The sequence below is a fragment of the Pleurodeles waltl genome, chromosome 12 (genome assembly GCF_031143425.1).
Source record: "Pleurodeles waltl isolate 20211129_DDA chromosome 12, aPleWal1.hap1.20221129, whole genome shotgun sequence".
In the NCBI taxonomy this organism is placed as follows: Eukaryota; Metazoa; Chordata; class Amphibia; order Caudata; family Salamandridae; genus Pleurodeles; species Pleurodeles waltl.
This window is the reverse complement of record NC_090451.1, coordinates 593,253,817-593,275,622: the sequence shown is the minus strand read 5'-3', so window position 1 is coordinate 593,275,622 and position 21,806 is coordinate 593,253,817. Positions and strand designations below refer to the sequence as shown.

Here is a 21,806-nt window from a genome sequence, read left to right as displayed (position 1 = left end):
ACACATTTCTGCTATTGGACTTGGGTACTGTAAAACACACAGAGCCTTGTGGCATGTATTTGAATCTTAAGCTCATGCGGGCTGGACCTTCCCAGATATAAACCTTTCTACTAGGTGTTCTTTGTCGTGTTAAATGGTGAAGTCCGCTATTTCGCAAAGGCTAATCTCATACACAGTGCTTAAAAGAGTCTGGAATATTGGCTAATACTGCATGCAGTTTCACCATCCCACACATCTCACATGATACTCCACTGCATCAAAACTGGCAAAGCCTGTCACCTTCCTAGAGATCCGTAGCAGCTTGGAAAAAGGCAGGTGCATTTTCCAAGGTGAGGAAAAGCAAGTCTGAATTATTTAGAAAAACTATTTTTCTCCCCAAAATCCTAAAAAGTATATATTTTTTACCATTGTTTTTATTTCACGTTTCAAAATATAAACAGTAAGAAACAGACGCAAATGGAATCACCAAGGAATAGGAATGATACTTCACAGGGCAGGCTTCTCTTCTGGGTGAAGCATTCTAGCAATTCCCTTCCACCTGCAGCAGTAGTTTCTTTTTCCTCAGCCAATCTATGGCTCTTCTAGCATGGGCATTGCCGGGTTGTCTGTCCCCACTTCCCCATATGGTCCCTACTTTGAAGGAAGGTTGTCTTCACTTACAAAGAAGACAGCAATCATTGGTCCATTAAAATATTGATACACTGATCCTGGTTTCTACCCAGTCTTTATCTAGGTTTTGCAAACAACAATATTTATTATACAGGTCCACCTCACAGACCAGTTTCAGGCAGTGCATGATATTTTGTGCATCTCTCACAGACTGCTCAATCCTCAGTCTTTGTCCTCCAGTTTCAGCTAGTAGGATGCGTGGACTTGGGAACTCCCTGTCAGGGTGACCTAGTATCTCCCCCTCTCCCATTCTCTCCGGTCTCTCCTCAAAAGCATCAGAGTCCTCTGCATGTGTCTGCATCTGTCAATATGCCAAAATGACACATTTCTGTCTTCTGTTCGACTGAGATTACTACATGAGTTGGTATTCAGTGCTGTATGTTCCATTAAACATACACTCTCAGCATCAGAAGCCCATGGCTCCATCACAGAGAATGAGAGCCACTGACATCTTTCATTTAAGTGGTTCACAGAGACGCTGTCATATATCTCAGACCCTAGTGTGCCAGGTGACTCTGCAATGTAAGCAATGTAGTACCACTGTGAGCAGGATCTTTTGTGGCTAGGGAGGAGCCAACACTTACTTCAGAAAGGTGGATAGAGCAAAACTTCAAGAACGGCTCCCAGAAGAGAGCAACCATCTCCAAGCCCGTATAACGAGGTCAAAGCTTAAACATGAATTTATTAGAGGTTATCAGAAAAACAAAACACAAATTAAAACCTATCTGGAAAAGTTGAAACTTCCAACAATAGAGCATAATTTGCGACACATGTTTTGCTACTGCTGCACAGCCTGGAGGAATGATGTATGAATGCAATCTAGCTGGGAAGCAACAGTAAGCAGGAGAGCTAATGTACAATTCAAGATTGTTTAAAAAGAGGCAGGCAACAAAGAAATTCTTACTGGTTGAAGGGGCAATACTCCTTGATGTGTCTACAGTGTCTTTCTGAATTGCAGGATGGATGAAGCAGTTCTGATGTTGATGGGGATGTTAGGCCAGATGTATCAAACTATTTTGCACTCGCAAATGGTGCGAATCGTAAAAATCCACTGATAGTGAATGCAAAATAGCCATACTGAATGTATGAAGGGCATTCATAGTGCAATTTTAGAGAATTGCTAAAATAGCGGTTCCCTAAAATTGCGACTCAATTTTGAGAATCGCAAATAACGAATCGCTATTTAAATGTATGAACCATTCACAAATTGTGAACGGTTGCAAAACGGGGATTTTGCATGTACAATTTACCACCAACTCAAATCAGATGGTAATCAGGTGCAACCTATAAAAAAGGCCCTAAATGCATCAGCCCCTTTCAACAATGGCTGCCCTCTATGTCATGGCGAAGAGGATGAGGATCCTAGCAGGTTTGAGGAGAGGGAGGAGGAGACAGGAGCACATTTTCTGAGTGCGCATTACTCTGTTTGACAAAACAGAGCAGGAGATATTCGATAAGTATAGTTGAACTTTGCCATAATACTAGACCTAACAGCAGATTTACAACCACAACTGCAGCGACACACACAGAACCAATTCCATACCCAGTCATGTGCAGGTATTATGCTCCCTGCACCTCTTAGCCTCGGGAAGCTGCCATGGGGTTATAGCAGCAGCTGGAGGTGTGTCTCAAAGTGAGCTCTCATGCTTCTTCAATGCATTCCTCAATGCAATGTTATATAAAATCAATCAGCAAATCAAATTCCCCAACACCCCACAGGACTTGTAGCTCACAAAATTGAATTTTTACCAGGTACCCAATTCCCACATCATTGGCTGCAATGATGGGACACATGTGGCAATCTGTCCACCATCTGAAAATGAGTACATATACAGTAATAGAAAAAATAGCCATTCCATTAACATACAGGTTATCTGCAATGCCTCACACATCATTACTAATTTAGTGGCCAGATTCCCTGGTAGCTCTCATGATTCGTACATCTTTACACACAGTGGAATGTACACACTGCTTCTTGCTGGAGAGTTTGGAGAAGACTACCTACTTGGTAATGTAACAGAGAACAATGTAGCATATCGTACAGGTGAGGTCAGAGATGACAATTACTCAATTTTCACTCCTGTCACTGTAGCATATGCAGTGCGGTCCTTCATCTTAACACCATACCTCAATCTAGTCACACCGAGTGAATGGCGTTACAATGCGGCACATAGGAGAACGCAAAGTGTCATTGAGGGGACCTTTGGCCGCTTCCGGTGCCTGCACCAAAGTGGGGGAGGCAATACAATACAGCCAGGAAACCTGCTGTAAGATTGTGGCCACAGGTGCATTGTTGCACAACATCGCAACAAGAGGCATACCACTGGAACCCACAGATAAAGAGCCAGATGAGGATGACGACCCACTGCTATCGCCTCACCCAGAAGATCGATCCAGAGCAGCAGGCAGCAGGCAAAGACGTACAGAGATTATGCACAACTATTTCTGATGTAAGTAATGACAACACCACGTCTTGATTCTTTTTTGCTACAGGGATCACATTTATTGCCTTAACTTCAGGTTAAATATGTGGGCATAGAACATAGGTAATCCAAAAGCACTATCTGTACTCAAATTAAGGGGGTCATTACGTGTTTGGCGGATGGAAAAGCCCGTCCGCCAAACTCCTGCGGTCAGGTTGCTGCCAGTGCACCGGCCTTCCCAGTCTGGTGATGCTTTCTACTCTAGTGTGGCTCTATCTGCCTGATCTGGTTAGTTTCTTGGCAAAGTATGTGGGAATATCATTGCTGGCTGCAACTGCTATTACAGATGATGTTGACCTGGAAGAAGTGCCAGTTAAATTATTGCAGTGTTGAGGTCCTTTGGTTTAATTATTTTAATTCCTTCATGCCGTTTCAAGACAATGTCTTTCAGTGGCGCCATAGTTGTGTCTGAAAGTCTCCCTTGCTTCAGATATCCAATGCCTCAAACACTGCTTACACACAATTCAGACAAGAATGTCCAGCACCTAACTGAAGCTACACCCAATCAAAACAGAATTCCTATTATTTGCCAAGAACAATAAACAGGGTACCGTACAAACTTGGCTCAATTAGATGAACCTTTACGATTTTGAACCCCAACTTTCAAAGAATGTAAATTCACTTGAGTTCACACTGGACTAAAACCTTTCCTACAAGGAACACAGTGCAAATAAAAAAACAAAAAGCCTGATACCAGCTTCTAAAGAATTTCTTTCCGAGAGCAACTTCAAAAGTGCTCTTATACTCTCACCTCTGGATAGTCTTAATGTTCTACTCCATAACCCCATAATGGAAACCCCTTTAGGGGCATCCTACATGCTGTAGCACGTCTTATCCAGGACCTGAAGAAATGTGTTCATATCACACGCAACCTGATGGAACTACATTGGGTCTCCCTGCTGGCCCACACCATCTTAAAATGAGGTGCAATATTTCAAAGCTTACACAATCAACAACCCTGCTTATTTTGCAGACAAGCCCACCATCTCTGGTGGACATCGGCACACTTATAGCCAGGGCACCATCAGACTGCAAAATTAGAAATATAAAAACGATGAAACAAGACAGCTGGTCCTTTTCAACTGTGCACCCAGCATTTAGAACAACATCCCATATTCATCAGAACTGCTGCAACGCTGCTATAATTTAGGAGGGAGTTCCCTTTTAAGAACACTACATCACATTGCTTTAACCGTTCATAACCTAGCTTCCTCTTCGATAACTTGTTGAATTATGCTTGTCTTTGACCATTTACAGCATTCCACTGGCTTTTGGCTAGCTTTGGGCTGCAGAAACACCATATATATACTTACATGCACCCAAGGGCCACTGAGCAGCTTGTTGACTCCATAACAGTGAGCTGAGCTCCTAGCTGATTAGGTCATCTTTGGTGATGAAAAACAAATCTAACTCATCAATTCATTTCTCTATTGTGATGCATCAAGAAATGTGCCAAAACGATTTTACTGTTTTAAACTTCCATTTGACGGTACCTATGGTATCGGTCAGATGACTCTCTGTGACCTGGCATACCAGACTTAAAAACATAAGGTACATATGACAGAAATCTGACCTCTACAGAAGGAATATTGCAGGCAGATATAGTTCATAAATCCTGTGAGTCTACGACCAATGTACCTATGATAGGTGCACTATTACACTGGGCCTAACTGTACCTGATACAGAGGCAACACTCACCTTAGTATGTGTGGCAATCATAGTTGTAGTATTGTAATGTGATTGGCATTTACTAATCCCTTATTTATGCAATAATATCATAAATCAGTTGACTGTTATTTGTGAAAAAGGGATGCAGCCCCCCCTCAGTCTTACACCACAAATATTGTATCCTCAGCACTGTGACTTTAGGAATCTGCTTCATGTGAATCTTCCCCCAAAGAACTGCATGTCAACCGGTAACAAAGGGGAGTTATCATTAAATCTGGCCTTGAAGAGCTACCAATTGGACAGGTACTAAGAGGGAGAGGGTCAGGGAGATGGTCAGAAAATCAGAAGTGCATCTGTGGTGGAGATAAATAAGGATTATCTGAGGACACCACTATACGAAAGGCCAAGATAGAATGCAGAATGCCAATTTGGAAATTACTTTGCCAAATGGATGCCATAAACCCCAGTCTGATCTCAACTCACTGATTGGTTTCAGTGTATCTACTGGTATATGTACTGTGCCTTGTATTCTATACCATCCTAAAAACATTTACTAAAACAATCAGCAAAACAAAATGAAAATTAATGTATAGAAACTAAAGATATGGGTGCTCTGTAACGTTTAATACTGCCCGAAATTGACTCTTATACTTTACCTTGCAGTTTTGGATCGAGGTTATATCCACTTTCATTAAGGAGCTCCTCCTTCAATAAATTATTGCCTAAAAAGAATCACAAACATTGATGAGAGATAAAATGAGGGGCTGGTTGAATTTATGCTGGGCTTTTGAAATGTATGACAACGCCTTAGACAATTATGTGAGCCATAGCTTAAAAAACTGAGAGAGGCGTTAGGCTTAATCTAAAAAGTTCACTGACTCAGACGATCTTATTGTAGTACTCAAACTGTTTCACTCGCAGTTTCTACACTTTGGAAACTTTGGAAAGTGCTACTGCTCAAAATATAGCTAATCTGTCTTACTCTGCCTTTTACCCGTCAAGTTTGAATGAGTCACAACCAAAAAGCTCAATGTGTGACTGAAGGGAATTAGGAGGAGCAGGGCCTAGGGAGGGTCCAGGGACTGGAGCTCATTACCTCCGTAGTTGTGAAAGTGCTTCTAAGATGGGGCAGGCCACCCTAACACCCCTACAACAAACACAAATGAAGGCTTCAAATACTGCTGCTGATGTCCTCGTGAGGTTACGAAACTCCAATGGACATCAGCCATGCTAAGCTTTCATACAATATGAACTGACACTGCTCTGTGTGTGGGTTTCCAACTGACATTGTCTGACAATCTGTGATATCAGCTCCTCACTGGGTGACCGGGTGAAAGGAGTCAATATCATGTGACACACAGTGGTGCTATGTGAGTTTGCAGGTTTGTTGTAGTTAAATTTTTACAGTGCTTCATACTCCTGACAAGGTGTCTGGCTTATTAGCAGATGAGTATCATGTTAGACTACTGGGGAGAGATTCGATTGAAAAGTGTGATCTACAAGGCGGCCTACAATGGAAGCATTTGTTGCCATGTGTGGTTGACAAGGAGGATGCTCCTAACTTTACAGTGTTGCTACAATGAGGCCTGTAATGGTAGGAGGAGGAGCAAGCGGTAGAACACATGCAGTTAAGAGTAATTTGTTGCTGGAGTACATTTAGATTTAGTCCACTCAGGAGCAGAAGAGAGCTGACAATTGAACATGTGCTGGATAATGGAGGACATGATGAATGATCGTGCGAGTCCTTCCAGGAGAGAGGAGGAGTGACCCACCAGCATGCGCTAGAACAATGCAGCAATAGAAATGCTCTTTAAAGACAAGCAAGGAGTGAGAAGAGATACCACAGTATAGACTGGTTACAGGCATTCAGAGTAAATACAAACAGGGTACACGCAGGAGCAACAGAAGATGGTCCCAAAGGCAATGACTGAGTGCCGGGGGCAATCATAAATGATCTTTGGCATTTCTCTGTTAGTGATGAGGAGTACTATACAGAGATGCTCAGATGAGAAACAGTCACAGTAAATGCTTTACACAGACTACTCAACATCAATATATGGTCAGATCAGAAGCATGCACTGAGCCAGGGCCCTAACACATTTTTAAATATCAAAACCTTTTTAAAGTGAAGGAATTTGAAATTGAAGGCTTAAAATTAAGTTAGTATCCTTAGCATAATCAGTGGGCACAGCCTAAGTACAGCAAACAGAATCTAGTAGGGACAACAGTATGGTCCCGATTGAAGCACTGGTAGGCACCAACAAAATGAGAGCATTCAGTCAGAGCAAAAAAGACAAAATGACATGCTAGAATCTAGTATAGGGTTTTGTATTTAAAAAATAAAGCCAGATTTAGAAAAGTCCTAACCTTCCCATTAAAACTAAAATTTTGATTTTGTATATTTTGTATTTCTTAATTAAATGCATTATTGCTAATGTGTTTTCGTTTGATGTATGATTTCTTGTTTCAGTATATTGTTTTGAGATTCAAATCATAGAAATCGCTTAGCCTGGGGTCCTCCAATTCCAGCAAGGATTCAGTGAAGGCCCACAGAACTTAAAAAGTTAAGAACCGATATCTAGGCTGAAAGAGTCTAAACCACTTTAACGAGTAGCAAATAAGAGAGACTATAGCCTATAAAAAAAATAATTCCTTTGTCGTTGAGAACTAGCATTTTTAGGTAGCTATGAGTTTTTGCGTGTTAGGTTTTACCCAGGAGTTGGAGATGGACAGCCTATTGTATAAACTTGAAATCGGCAGGCAGCTTGCTTTCCCTTTTACATGGATACACATTTTATGGCCGGGGGCACTTGCGGCCCTCCTGACCTTTACATGCGGCTTCCTGGTGAACATCAGCAGCATTTGGCTGTGGTTTGCTTCAATGGGCACTAACATTCAGAAATATGTTAAACACATGGGCAAGCATTCAGTTACACATCAACCAAAGTAACATAAAACGAGTACAAAAGGTATCCTGCACCCCTTCTCTTTAGGAACACCTTCACGTTTAAAGAAATTGTGCAACAAATAATTGCAAATATTATAGTCTCTTCAAGATTCAAAAAGTTTATTTATTTAACATGTGGAAGAGTTTCACCTTTAGCACAACGGATTGTATCACTGCATTGGGAGCCATTTATCGAAAGGGACAGTTTGTAAACATGAACTATCTCCCCCTCCCACCCTGACGACTATGTCATTTGTGAACCAGGAGGCCAGTCAGTTTTCATGAGCATCCTCTTTTAGGCACAGGGAGTTGTCATACATGGAACAATACTAGGATCTAGAAAATCAAACACAAGAGAGGATCTCATGCAGGCATATCCTGACGTTTTGTACTTCCATGTACTTTCATATGTGATCATGAAGAAAAAGGAAGCAACATGAAATAAAACATCTGCCTAGGATCACACAATTTGGTGAAGCATGAAAGCCCAGGTGGATCCCAGGTTTTCTGGTTTCATGTAGTGCAATTCATCCACTGGATTGGTATCTTTTTCCCTCTCTCGTTTTTCATAAAAGATTAAAGCTCACCCATCTCACCATGGACGAGGAATTGCCAGAAAGACAACCCGGATTATCTCTGAGCATCTTTTCTTCTCCTGCATCCCCAGCATCAGGACTAATCCACTGAAGTATTTGGTGGGTAGAACTGGACTGAAAATACGCTTGTGGCCAGGTAACTTTCCAGAATATCCTTACTGGCCCACTAGATGTGCATCCTCTAAACTTTTCAAAAGTTTAGAAGCTTTAAATTGACCAATGCTTATTTGTGTTTAAAGTCAAAAGTAGTAAAACTTAAAAATTTTATATTTCCGGAACCCTCTGGTGGATTTTGTTCATTTGGTTTTAAAAATTCATAAAAATATACTCCATTTCCATAAATTGGTGATCCATTTCTATGGTGTTGTGAGAATTTCTTATTATTTGTTTTGGTATTGATAAATGCTTTACATTAAGTTCCTTTGTCTAAGCCTTGCGCCTCGGAGCCACAGCTACCCAACAGACCCTTTTTGCCAAATAAAGAGCAATACAAAAACTCAAAATCATGACACGGCATAACAAGGTGCTTCATCGCCTATTAGTTTAAGAAAACAGCATGATATTAAGACGTTACGAATTCATACCATTGTTAATGATTTCATCCAGTATCTGAAGGAGATTAGGGTGGGAGCACCTTTTTTTCAAGGCAAAAAGACCTTGCCAGAGTGCCAGCGCAGTTGTTTGGTTTTCGAATACTTTTTCCAGCAAAGCTGAGGCTGCACTGAAGGAATCTCGACGTGTTTGTATTTCTTCATATTTCTAGAATGCAAACAGAAAAGAAATATGTAGTAGTAAGCCAATGTAAACCTATAAGAGCCTACTGGGTTAATTAGATTACTGAAGGAGAAGGGCAGTTTTGGGGGAAAAGACTATGAAAAGAGGTTCAGACACCGGTCACACGTTTATTCTTTAAATCTTGGCATGATGATTTCTGCAGTCACAAATTACACTTATAGCATTAAAAAGTTTAACATAGATTCCATTCTCCAAATTCTGATTCATAGACACCCGACTTGAGGTAACTTTAGATTTTCAGATATTGCAACTATAGGGCTAGGCACTTTAGAGAGAGTGGCATGGGGGACAGCAGTGGGAATGTGGTGAAACGTTTGTATTGTATTGCGTATTGAGTATTTACAAATGTTCCCAATGACTTTGTAGGTCTAATATGTGCACTAAGCCAAAGTGGTAAAAAAAGCTGGAGTAAGATAATAGTATGAAAGTTTCGGGGAAGCTGTTTCCACACACAGAAACAATTCTACTCTGAACAACAACATGTTTGTAATATTTAAAATGCCTTCACGGATTAAAGTATAAAACCCAACTAACACACAGTACTTTACCTAAGTAGTTCGGAAAACTGATCACAAAATTGCTCAACCCTAGTCAGTTATTCCTTTTTGCCATACTGACATCAATCAGCCAGTATGGAAACCAAGCTTTTGCACCTTAAAGAGCCATCTAAATAAATAAATAAAATGAAAAATATGAAGAACATAAATCCTCTTTGGCTGGCACATTCATTAAAAATACAATGTCACCTGGAGGAAAAGACACCTTACTCATTCTTGTGGATATTTTGATCCCCACTTCTAACATACACTCTTCCTCTGGTAGCTCAAGACCCCTTCAGAGTAGCTCACACCCTTGACTTCATTTTTAAATAAGCAAAGGGTCACATTTCCCTTTTAAAGTTAACCTGTTTAGTGCGGGCGTTGGCCACTGGCCGATGCCCACACTACCTCTCTTGTGCAGGTGCCGACACCAGGGAAGGAGTTTCAAAATAACCCCGGGAGATCTTCCGTGTCTCCCCCCATCCCCCCATCCCCCCACCCCTTTGTGACGTCAGTGCGCTGACATCACTGTTTTATTTTTCCTGTTGGAGCAGGAAGCAGCCGCAAGGCCGCTTCCTGCTCAGATGGGGAAAACGGCCCTAAATGGCCTTCCCGACGTTTGAGTCTCTCCCCTTTCAAACGATGCCTTCCTGAACAGGTTTGCTGACCTGCGGTCGAGGGCCAGGAAACCCCACTAGACACCAAGGATTTCACTTGGAGGGGTCGGCCCCCTCGGCAAAAGGGCCACCCCCCCACTACGGGGGCATAATTTTTTTTTACAAAGGTAGGTGTCCTCTGGGTGGGGCGTGATCGCGCCCCCCCCCACCCCCAGGGGCAATTTTTTGAAAAAAAGAAATTGACAGGGGGTCGCCCTTGAGTAGGGCGACCCCCTTTGGGTGCAATAATTGTTTTTACTAGTTGAATGGTTTCCCTGGGGGGCATTATTGCCGCCAAGGAAACCATACAACTACTAAAAAAATATATATATATAGATCTATATATATAGATCTAGATATATATATAGATATAGCTATCTACGTTGATAGATATATCTAGATAGATCTAGATTTATATATATATATATATATATATATATATATATATATAGATCACTTTTGTCAATGAACATACCTCAACTGACGCGTTTCAACTGTAGCTTTTAGGCAGCAATAAAAAAGTCAAGTAAGTCTTGTTTTTTATGTTTCTGCTACAAAAGGATCCGACTTTTGTCTAGTGGCAGTTTTGATACCATAAAGTAGCGCAGAAGGTTTATATGCCTACTGCAAAGAGCAAATTTGTATTTTATGTAAATAGCTGAGTACATTAGTAAAGTCAGCTATTACCTGCACTATAATACAAATGAAATGTATGTGCGGGGAGCGGCTATGGAGAGATGAAGGGTGCTTTGCTGGGTGGTAGTAAGGGAATCCGAGGAGGAGGAGATGGGAGTGGGAGCACCAATAATGATTGTTGGACTGGGCGCTATAGGTGCTAAAGACTGTGACGATTGGTATGTGACAAGGTGTTTTTTAAGTGTCTTGAAAGAATGTGCTGATTGAGGGAAAAAGCGAAGGTAAGGTGACCTCTACTGTTGCACGTGTCACACACACACACATACACACACCAGCAATTTTGTGACTGTCTACGTAGGCTAGTGTTTGAGAGCAACAGTTTAGCCAGTAGCAGAGATGGCATCTTGTTGGATGACTGATGCTCAAGTCCTCACTCGAGTTATAGAGGACAGCTCTTGACATAGGATCAGAGACTGAGACAGCATCTGAGGGCTAGGACAATGGCGCAGACTCTGGGAGTGATTTTTCAGTCAGAGGAGTCCCATTCGATAACTCCTCTTCCAGTAATTATGAGGGAGGTGATGAGGACAGTTCTGCTGTCCCTTCGCAAGCACAGTCTGGGCAAACAACCCAGAGTGCAGGTGCATGCGGCGGCAAGCACAGAGAGAGAGTGCTCTCTTGGGAGCTCCCCAATTTAGTTCAGCCCCAAATTCCACCGTCCAAATCGTATTGTGGGGACATCAAAATTATCTATCACAAAACCAACTAGTTTTGTACGGCAGTGTAGGAGGCTGGACTGGCTTGTAGTGAGTACCAAGGGGTACTTGCACCTTGCACCAGGCCCAGTTATCCCTTATTAGTGTATAGGGTGTCTAGCAGCTTAGGCTGATAGATAATGGTAGCTTAGCAGAGCAGCTTAGGCTGAACTAGGAGACGTGTGAAGCTACTACAGTACCACTTAGTGTCATATGCACAATATCATAAGAAAACACAATACACAGTTATACTAAAAATAAAGGTACTTTATTTTTATGACAATATGCCAAAGTATCTTAGAGTGTACCCTCAGTGAGAGGATAGGAAATATACACAAGATATATATACACAATAGCAAAAATATGCAGTATAGTCTTAGAAAACAGTGCAAACAATGTATAGTTACAATAGGATGCAATGGGGAAACATAGGGATAGGGGCAACACAAACCATATACTCCAGAAGTGGAATGCGAACCACGAATGGACCCCAAACCTATGTGACCTTGTAGAGGGTCGCTGGGACTATTAGAAAATAGTGAGAGTTAGAAAAATAACCCTCCCCAAGACCCTGGAAAGTGAGTGCAAAGTGCACCAAAGTTCCCCTAAGGACAAAATAGTCGTGTTAGAGGAATAATGCAAGGAAAACACAAATCAGCAATGCAACAACGATGGATTCCTGTCTGAGGGTACCTGTGGAACAAGGGGACCAAGTCCAAAAGTCACAAGCAGCTCGGAGATGGGCAGATGCCCAAGAAATGCCAGCGGTTGGTGCAAAGAAGCTCTTACTAGGCTGAAGAACTGTGAATACTGCAGGAACGACAAGGGCTAGAGACTTCCCCTTTGGAGGATGGATCCCCCACGCCTTGGAGAGTCGTGCAGAAGTGTTTTCCCGCCTTGGCTCCTTGGCTCAGCGGCCATATAGGGAAACATACTAAACCCAGACATTTCTGGAAACTAGACATCTGGTGGAGTCCACAGAGGTGTGACGTGTGTGGATTCCCCAATGTTTTCTTACCCAGAATACTCTACAAATCTGAAATGTTGAATAAAAGCTCGATTTCTTCTTGCATTTCGGTCACACAAGCTACTGGAATATGCTGGGATCCACAAAATTCCTACCACCCAGTGTTTCCCCACCTGTCCTGATAAAAACACTACCCCACTTGAGTGCCTGTACCTAGTGCCTGCGTCAGGAATGGATCACAGGTGCCCTCATGTAAGGACCAACATTGACCATTGTGTGATCTATTCCTGTTGCTGGCACTAGGCCTACCCAACAAGATAGGTACGATTTTTATCGGGAGACTTGGGGGAACGCTGGGTGGAAGGAAATTTATGGCTCCTCTCAGATTCCAGGACTTTCTGTCACCGAAATGAGAAGAAAATGTGGGTTTTTTGGCCAAATTTTGAGGTTTGCAAAGGATTCTGGGTAACAGAACCTGGTGAGAGTCCCACAAAATACCCCATCTTAGATTCCCCTAGGTGTCTAGTTTTACAAAATGCACAGGTTTGGTAGGTTTCCCTAGGTGCCAGCTGAGCTGGAGGCCAAAATCCACAACTAGGCACTTTGAAAAAAACACGTCAGATTTCAATGTAAAAATTTGATGTGTCCATGTTGCGTTTCCTGTCCCGCGCATTAGGCCAACCCACGGAAGGTTTTCTTGATACCTATTTTTCACTCTTTGTATTTCAGCAAATGAATTGATTTATCCCCTGGTATAGAATGAAAACCCATTGCAAGGTGCAGCTCATTTATTGGCTCTGGGTACCTAGGAGTCTTGATGAACCTACAAACTCTATATGTCCCCGCAACCAGAAGAGTCCAGCAGACGTAACAGTATATTGCTTTCAAAGATCTGACATTGCAGGAAACAGTTACAGAGTAAAACGTGGAGAAAAATTGCTGTTTTTTTTCAGCTCAATTTCAATATTTTTTTTATTTCAGCTGTTATTTTCTGTAGGAAAACCTTGTAGGATCTACACAAATGACCCCTTGCTGAATTCAGAATTTTGTCTAGGTTTCAGAAATGTTTAGGTATCCGGGATCCAGCATTGGTTTCACACCCATTCCTGTCACTAACTTGAAGGAGGCTGAAAGCACAAAAATAGTAAAAATGGGGTATGTCCCAGTATAATGCCAAAATTGGTTTTCTGATTCAAGTCTGCCTGTTCCTGAAAGCTGGGAGGATGGTGATTTTAGCACCACAAGCCCTTTGTTGCTGCCATTTTCAGGGGAAAAACCACAAGCCTTCTTCGGCAGTCCTTTTTTCCCCATTAAAAAAAAAAAAAAAACGAAATGTTCACTGTATTTTGGCTAATTTCTTGGTCTCTTCCAGGGGAACCCACTAACTCTGGGTACCTTTAGAATCCCTACGCTGTTAGAAAAAAAGGACGCAAAATTGGTGTGGATAGCTTGTGTGGACAAAAGGTTATGAAGGCCTAAGTGCGAACTACACCAAATATCCCAAAAAAGGGCTCAGCACTGGGGGGTAAAAGGCCCAGCAGCTAAGAGGTTAAGGGAAGGCTGTGTCTATTTTACAAATATTATCTTTAGGCTTCAGATAGCAGGGCCTGATAGTGAGTAGTGCTGGAGTCTGATTTATGACCTGAGGGTACAGAGGTGAAGAACTGAAGCACTGAGGCATTTAAATCTTAACTAGTGAGAACAAAATGATGTTTCTGAATGCTTTGAAATGGGAGAACATTAAAACGAAGTGCTAAATTCATGATTAAGTTAACTTCATTTTCATTTTGTCCCATTTCAAAGTGTCACATTTACAAACAACAAGCCTCTTGCTCCCAGTGGCCAGTAGATACTGGGCTAAATTTATAGCTGAAAAATTGTATTTTTTTTTTAAATCAGATAAATTTAAAGTGAAGAAAATATTTATATGAAATATTGAGTCAAATATGTCTTAATATTTTAGGAAGCATGTTTCTTCACTCTAAATACCTCCCATTTAAATAAATAGCTGTATTTTTCTGTTATAAATGTGGCACCCTGTCTACACGCTACTGGGTGCATGATGCCTGATGTTTGTAAATGTGACACTTTGAAATTTTGAAATTGCGGAAAAATGTTTAATATTATAAATATTTTTTCAGACCATTATTATGCCCTCTAAAATTCTCTCATTAAAAAAATGGCTGTGTGTTTGTGTTATACATATATAACGGTTCACATACAATGGCAGGTATGTCCTGTGCCGCAAGTACATATGACACCGGCTCTCTTTCACCTTTCACATATATCCCATTCATACGCACACAACACCACACTCTCACTGGCATACGTCAGCCCTGTCATAGTGCCCCTATTCAAAAAGTATTTTGTTCAAACAATAGTTCCTGGCTGTATGGACATTAGACTTGGTCGGAGAGCTGGGCAGGGAGTGTCTAGTAACTGAGCGAGTGCCTTGGCCTTCAGTAGCTCACAATGATTTTCGTTGATCAGAAGTAGCTGTCACTACAGAAAAGGTTAGAGACCCCTGCTCTAGACCAAGACATCAAATGTTTTAATGAAGTGCTCCTCCCGAGTCAAAAAAAAACCTCTCCAGGCCAAATTCAAAAGTGCCAGAAAAAGGATGATTTTCAGCACTACCTGCCCAACTCTCTAAACACTAAAGCTCTGATTACGGTTGAGTGGAGGGGTATCAGTAGAAAAAATCTGAGGTGGTAAATCGCTTTGGGATTGGACTGCAAATGTAGCACGACCCCTGTTTCCTGCCTGAGTCTTTTATAAGATACTGGAGGGCATGTAAAGTACATCTGTCATGCCACGTGATCCTCCCCTCCTTACACCACCTTCCCCACTCCCTCTCCCCAGCCCCACCGAGACCCCCACTCTCATTTACCAGCTACACAGAAAAGAGGGTAAATAAGAATATAAATCCCCATGGAAAAAGGAATACCACAGTTTGTTACCCTTATGTTCCCATAAATACCATGAACCTCAAGACAAACCATCCAAAGGAACTAACAGTGAAACATCAGAAACCCTTGGAATGCATTTAGATCCCCAACCGGACCTCATCTTCAACTGATCTCCGATGGTGCTAATACCGACATTTCCTGCACCCATTCTGTAAACCCCCACTACCGGGCTTCAGCCTTCTATCAGGCACGCTCAAAATGCTATCACCCCGTTACATGTCTCTGGTGACTCAAGAAACCTCAAGCCAGCCCAAGCAACCTTTATCTAAATCTCAGAAGCCCTCATATGACCCTCCCATTCCCTAGGTTCCCTTTAGCCCCACTCTGCTAGTCACCGGAGCCCATGGTACTTCATTCCTGGACCACAGATCTAGTCTAACTGAGTTCAAGATCATTTCAGCACTGCTTGCACAGAACACCCCTCTCTTCAGACCCCCAGAGATTATCTAAGCACCTTTCCTAGTCCTCAGATCCTCTGTTTGAATGTTAAGAAAGCCTAGTTGGTCCCCTGGAGCCCTTTAAATAACGTCAATTACCCCCCAGAGCTCCTTCCCTGAATCCATAGTCCATGAGACTCCCTGCTAGTCTGCCCTCAGCTCCCAGGCTAACAGAGATTCTATGCATCTGCTTTCTGTGTTCTGACAGGCAGACACTTCACTAAACTGCAGTGTTCATTGTGATAACTTTTCTTTAAGAAAACACAGAACTTTAACACAGTACATGCATACATGTAAACACATACATACATCCCCATCATCTCTCTCTCGCTCTCTCTCTCTCTCTCACACACACACACACACACACACACACACCACTAGTCATTGTTTTCAAGAAACCTCATACCATAATTCTGCAGTTGTTTGTCCTATTTATGGGTACTTTGCGCAGCTCTTCGTGCACATTTTGCTCTTGAATAATAGGCATGTGTGTTATCCGTCTGCTGCAGAGATCAACCTGTCCCTCGTTTGGCCTAAGTTTAAGTCATTGCAGGGCTAATCAAACTTTAATACTATAAGCATTTCGCCTGGTCATAGATAAAATGAACGCCATTGAGGTGGGTTGTGCTATTAGGAGTGCCAAAAAAAAATAGTATGCTTTCTGTGCTTTGAACATAAATCGTAATTATTTGATTACTTATATACCGCCATACATGATCCATTAAATTGAATATGGATGCTTTTTCCCTTCCCTTTAACAAAGACCTCCTCTACAGTATGTTATCTCTCTTTGTTATTTAAGTATTATCACATACATTTTCATATCTCCATGTACCTGTTGACAGAACTGTGAAGTAACACATAGAGTCACTTTGTGATGCATCTTTTTATTCCCAACTGGACCCTGGTGACTCAGGTAGCCATGAGTGAGTGTCATAGCTTTGCTCACTTTGACACCTACTTTAAACGACCTGAACACAACAAATAGACGTAATGAACAGCAATTACAGAGATGGTTAGTGGCTTCTCTCTTATCTTGAGAACATTTTGCGGCTCTGCTTCACGGCATGAAGAGAGCCATTAACTCCGCAGCAGGAACAGCTGCAACATAGTTTTACAAATAATGCATGTATAAACCTCGGCTACAATCGCTCTGGCGCATTCCAGGCTATCGTTTTTCATCCAGTGCTCCAGTATGCATAAAGACCAGCCATATGTGAGTATACACGTGTATTTTCGTGGCAACAAATGATGGCTTTTGCTCAAGTATTGCTACAGTCAGAATACTGAAACTCCTAATTTAATGGCAGCTCAAAAAGCATAGACACCCACCTTCGAGGAATTCACAACCATTGCACCCAGGGAGTGTGCCGGGATCTTGCATTCTTAAATGCCTGCACGTTGGGGACTTTGTCGCACTGACGACTAAGATAGGTGAAGGTGAGTTTACTTTGGATCACTCAGTGACTGAAAGTTGAACGACTGTCCCCGTGAAGCCAATTTAAAGAGGCGAAGAGGAAGCAGATGGCAGAGGTTCACACATGACCTGAACCCTAACTGTTCCCACCTACGCCCTCCAGAATTTTAACTTCAACCGGCACTGGACAACCTTGAATGGAGAAAGCCGAAAGATGCTAAAAGCATAGGGTACGGGAAGAACACAGGCGGCGCTGCACATCTTCACCTGCTGCTGGGAGTTTTGGACTCGTGTTTTCCTGAAAATGAATGCGTTTTTTGGCACAGCCTGCAGAACCAAAGGTATAATGTTTTCAATTGTTTTAAAAGGGGCGCTTGTCTGACCTGCGCACAGTCTGTCTGGCTCTCGTTTCGATCTGATTGGTGGGAGAAGGCTGTTGGAGTGGAGCCACCCTCTTATGTATATGAATGGGAGTGTCCAATGATTGCTAGACAATCTTTGAGCAATGTATGTTAGACAGCAATACCATTAAGACTGGGCATCTTTTGCAAACCGGAGGCTGGAAACTCTCCTATTCCACAACCTCTCCCAGTGGTTACATGTAGAAGATGAAGAAGCTGGAGGAGGGGTTCTTAAGGAATGTGTGCTTCTCGATAGTGCTCAAGGTTTTATTCAAGTTGCCAAAAAAACAACCATATGGCTCAGTTTTACTAAGCAGTTCCAGGAACAACTGCCTAACACAGAATCCAGACACAATGAATGTGGACCTTCTGCATTTCAAACATTCTGACATTTGGGTTGTGTAACTCCCACATTCTAAATATAACAAAAGTGCCACAGAAGACAGAGCAGCAAGAGATAGGAACACATAATTGGTAATAGGAATTCATTTTCTAAAGCGCTCAGCTACCTCGAATGAGGTGTCCCAGCGCTAGGTACAGATATCCGCAGCCCTAAATGCAGCCAGTAAACTCCCATAGATCCAACACTGAAGAACCACGTTTTATTTTTTCTCCTGAAAGAACAGTCCGACCAAACCTGGCGCACCGTCGGTGGCAAAGCATTCCACAACTTCAGTGCCAAGTAACTAAAAGAACTTCCAACTGACCATGCTCTCTTTACTTAAAGAACAGACGCCAACATCTCCCCTGCCGATCTTAAGTTTCTCGCTGGTACATATGGTCCAATCAAAGATTGAAGGTACTGTGGACCTTTATTAGCAAACGCCTTGCGACAATCACACAAGGCATTAAATGAAGACCTGTGCCTCACCGGAAGCCAGTGCGGCCCAACTGATACACGCTTTGGAAGGTTCAATAAGAGTCGTGCAACAGAGTTCTGCACTCTTTGAAGCCTCTTAATTCGGCCCTGTGTGACTCCCTGATACCACACAGTGCAGTAATCAAACCTCGATACAATCAGAGCTTGAACTACTGGTTTTATTGCTGGCTCTGGCAGAAGGCACGCATTTTTCTCAGCATCTTGAGACTTCCAAAGCATTTTTTCCACATCATTAATATGGCTCCCAAAAGTCAGTTTTCCGTCAAACCAAATACCCGGGTTCTTAATCTTGGGTTTTGGATCCAGTGCTGGACCCAACTCCATGGGCCACCATGCAGTTAACCAGATGTTTGAATGACTGCCCAAGGTCAGAACCTCGGTCTTTCCAGCAGTGAGCTTAAGACAGTTCCAGCCCATCCACCTGCCAACCTCTGCAAGGCAAGAAGAGGTCTGTGACAGTGTGATGAAAAGCTGCATGTCATCTGCAAATGAGATAAAAAGCAAACTCATAGCTTTCGATGACCTCTGCAAGCAGTCACATGTACACACTGAACAATGTTGGACTCAAAGACGAGCCCTGCAGCACTCCTTGTTTCAGTGGGAGCACTTTTGATTGGTACCGTTTTTGTGATGCCTGAAAGATACACCCCTGCAAAAAGAGACAACTCAGCTCAATTCTTTATTGTCCACTCCACAGTTTTAGAGTCTTTCATTCAGAATGTTGTGGAAAACACTGTGGAAAGCAGCACTGAGATACAATAAGAGCAGTTCCGCAGAATCGCCTGTATCCAAAATCTGACAGATCAACTCTGTCACCAGCAACAAGGCTGACTCAGTACTATGTGAGGAGCGAAAGCCTGACTGCGTCATGTGGAGTCAATTGTGAATCTTTAAAAAGCTTGAATGGTGCTTATTAAGAAACTTCTCAGTGATTTTAGAAAATAATGGTAGCAGCAAGACCAGGCGGTAATTTTCCTGCTTAGTGGGATCCAACAGCATCCCTTCTAAAAGTGGGACCACCAGAGCATGCTTCCATCACCCAGGTACCTGGCCAGAGGCCAGGGATCCATTAATCAGTTTGTCTATTACTGCATGAACCACCTCCACTCTCGTTCCTATAAGGACGGGGAAGCAGGATCCAGCAGCGAGCCTGACTTCACAGACGCCCATAGCAAAGTCCGTTCCTCAGGCTCAATCGACCTAAAATCCAACAGCTTAAGGCTATCTTCATCATTACCATTCTTTATTTGTAGAGTACAAGCATCCAAGGGCAACTTACTGCTTTGTGCAACAAAATAGTAAAATGGTATGAGGCACGTAAAATAGTATGAGAATGGAAGGAGCTGCTCAGGTAAACCCAAATTTCAGGTGACTTGTTTGAGCGATGAGTTACTGGGGCAGGAAAGACCAGACCCCCAAAGCAAATAGGGTTTACCTTAGGTGGGTCTTCACATTTTTGTAATGGTCAGCAAGGATAATGCAGCTTTTTAAGTATTTTGGAGCATCACTGTAAATTAATTACATTTCACCCCAAAAAACGTAAGAAGTTGCTGCATTAATCCAGTGGTGTAACAAAACTTGAGGGGGACAACCCCTGCAAAGAACATGGAGGAGACCCTCCAGACTCACGCAAGAGCTCCCAGACCAAGGTGCTGTACTGAGGGGGTCCTGGAGCTCGGCCCCTGCACCACTGGGGCTGTGGGGGCTTTTGTTATTCCAGTGCGTGAATCTTCGAACAGGTGGTAACATCTAACTTGCCTTCGATGTTAGCAACTGCTCTTGCACCTGTACTGGGTATCGTCTGGTGTGATGATTTTTTGGTTTTGTAGTTGTTCCTGCCCAGCAGTGGATTACAATAATCTCACTTTGGTCATAGTATGTTTCTTGCCCCTTTGGCTCTTTGAGGCTTATTGAGGAACAGTTGAGCTCTGTGTAGCAGTTTCAGATGGTAATTAGAAGCTGCTGCTATAGCACTTGTCTGAGAGCATGGAGTCTAACTTTGCACTTCTCTACAGCTCCTATAATATTCATAGAAGATTATGGGCGTTTTCGAGCAAGCAGGAGCATTTAAAACAAGCATTTGCAATGCAATAGGTTTCACATTTACTTGAGTTGGAGCTATTGGCATTGTAAATACATAACTGGACTTTTTTGCCACATTAGTTGGTCAACCCTGCTACATATTTTAGTCCATTTGTACCACATAGTTCCAGTGGCCATGCATATAATAGGTAAATAGGCCTAATGGAATATTTTTTCAAACAAGGCACTTAAAACTCAAACTGCATGGTTCTACCTAGTAGTGCATAAGTTATAACAAAATGCATTGGAAATTCTGAAACAATGAAAAAGATTCGAGTCTACATTTCATTTCAGAATGATTGACGTTTACAGAATGTTAAAAGGCAAGAATCTCTTTGTACATGATATTAATTGCCTTACTGTGTGTGCTATTTAAAATAGGAGTGGGGCAATGATTAGTTGCTTTTGTCAATTTGCTTTAATCAACAATTTTAGAATGGTTTATATGATGAAATGAAACAAAGAACAGAGGGAAAATGTCAGACTTATAAACAAAGTATTGCTTGCTAGGTAAGTGCCCCACGTTAATGCAATAGTTATCTTTTATGTTATGCCTTTATTTACCCTTTAAATGGGATTTTGAATTGGAGAACACAATCGCTGTTAATACTGCAATGTTCTCAAAGCGGTTTTCCAATTGGGCAGCAGGAATTCAAAGGAGTTTAATATAGTTTACAACTGCTTATGATGTTAGGAAATCAATTTTGAAGAGACTCTTAGACTTTCAGATACAAAATATTTAACCGACATAAGCATTGTGGGCTATTTTTAAGAAAGCTCCACATGCAACATACTGAATATAAAAAGAAACATACACTGAAGTCCACGAGAAACCAAAACTACAGTATTGCAGTTTTGGTTAAGAGAAAAAAAAACATTGTCATTGCGAGAAGCTACCGCATGTTGAAG

General features: G+C 42.1%; 1 protein-coding gene across 4 annotated transcripts in view; it reads right to left on the bottom strand.

Annotated features, from left to right (window-relative positions):
• LOC138268282 (NACHT, LRR and PYD domains-containing protein 12-like) overlaps positions 1–21,806 on the bottom strand; it is a 368,481-nt gene that overhangs the window by 220,804 nt on the left and 125,871 nt on the right. For all 4 annotated transcript variants that reach the window (XM_069217780.1, XM_069217777.1, XM_069217778.1 and 1 more), the window contains 2 exons: positions 8,948–9,122; positions 5,477–5,542 (listed from right to left, as the gene is read on the bottom strand). In XM_069217780.1, the coding sequence (XP_069073881.1) occupies positions 5,477–5,542; positions 8,948–9,122 (241 nt within the window). The remainder of the gene's footprint in view (positions 1–5,476; positions 5,543–8,947; positions 9,123–21,806) is intronic.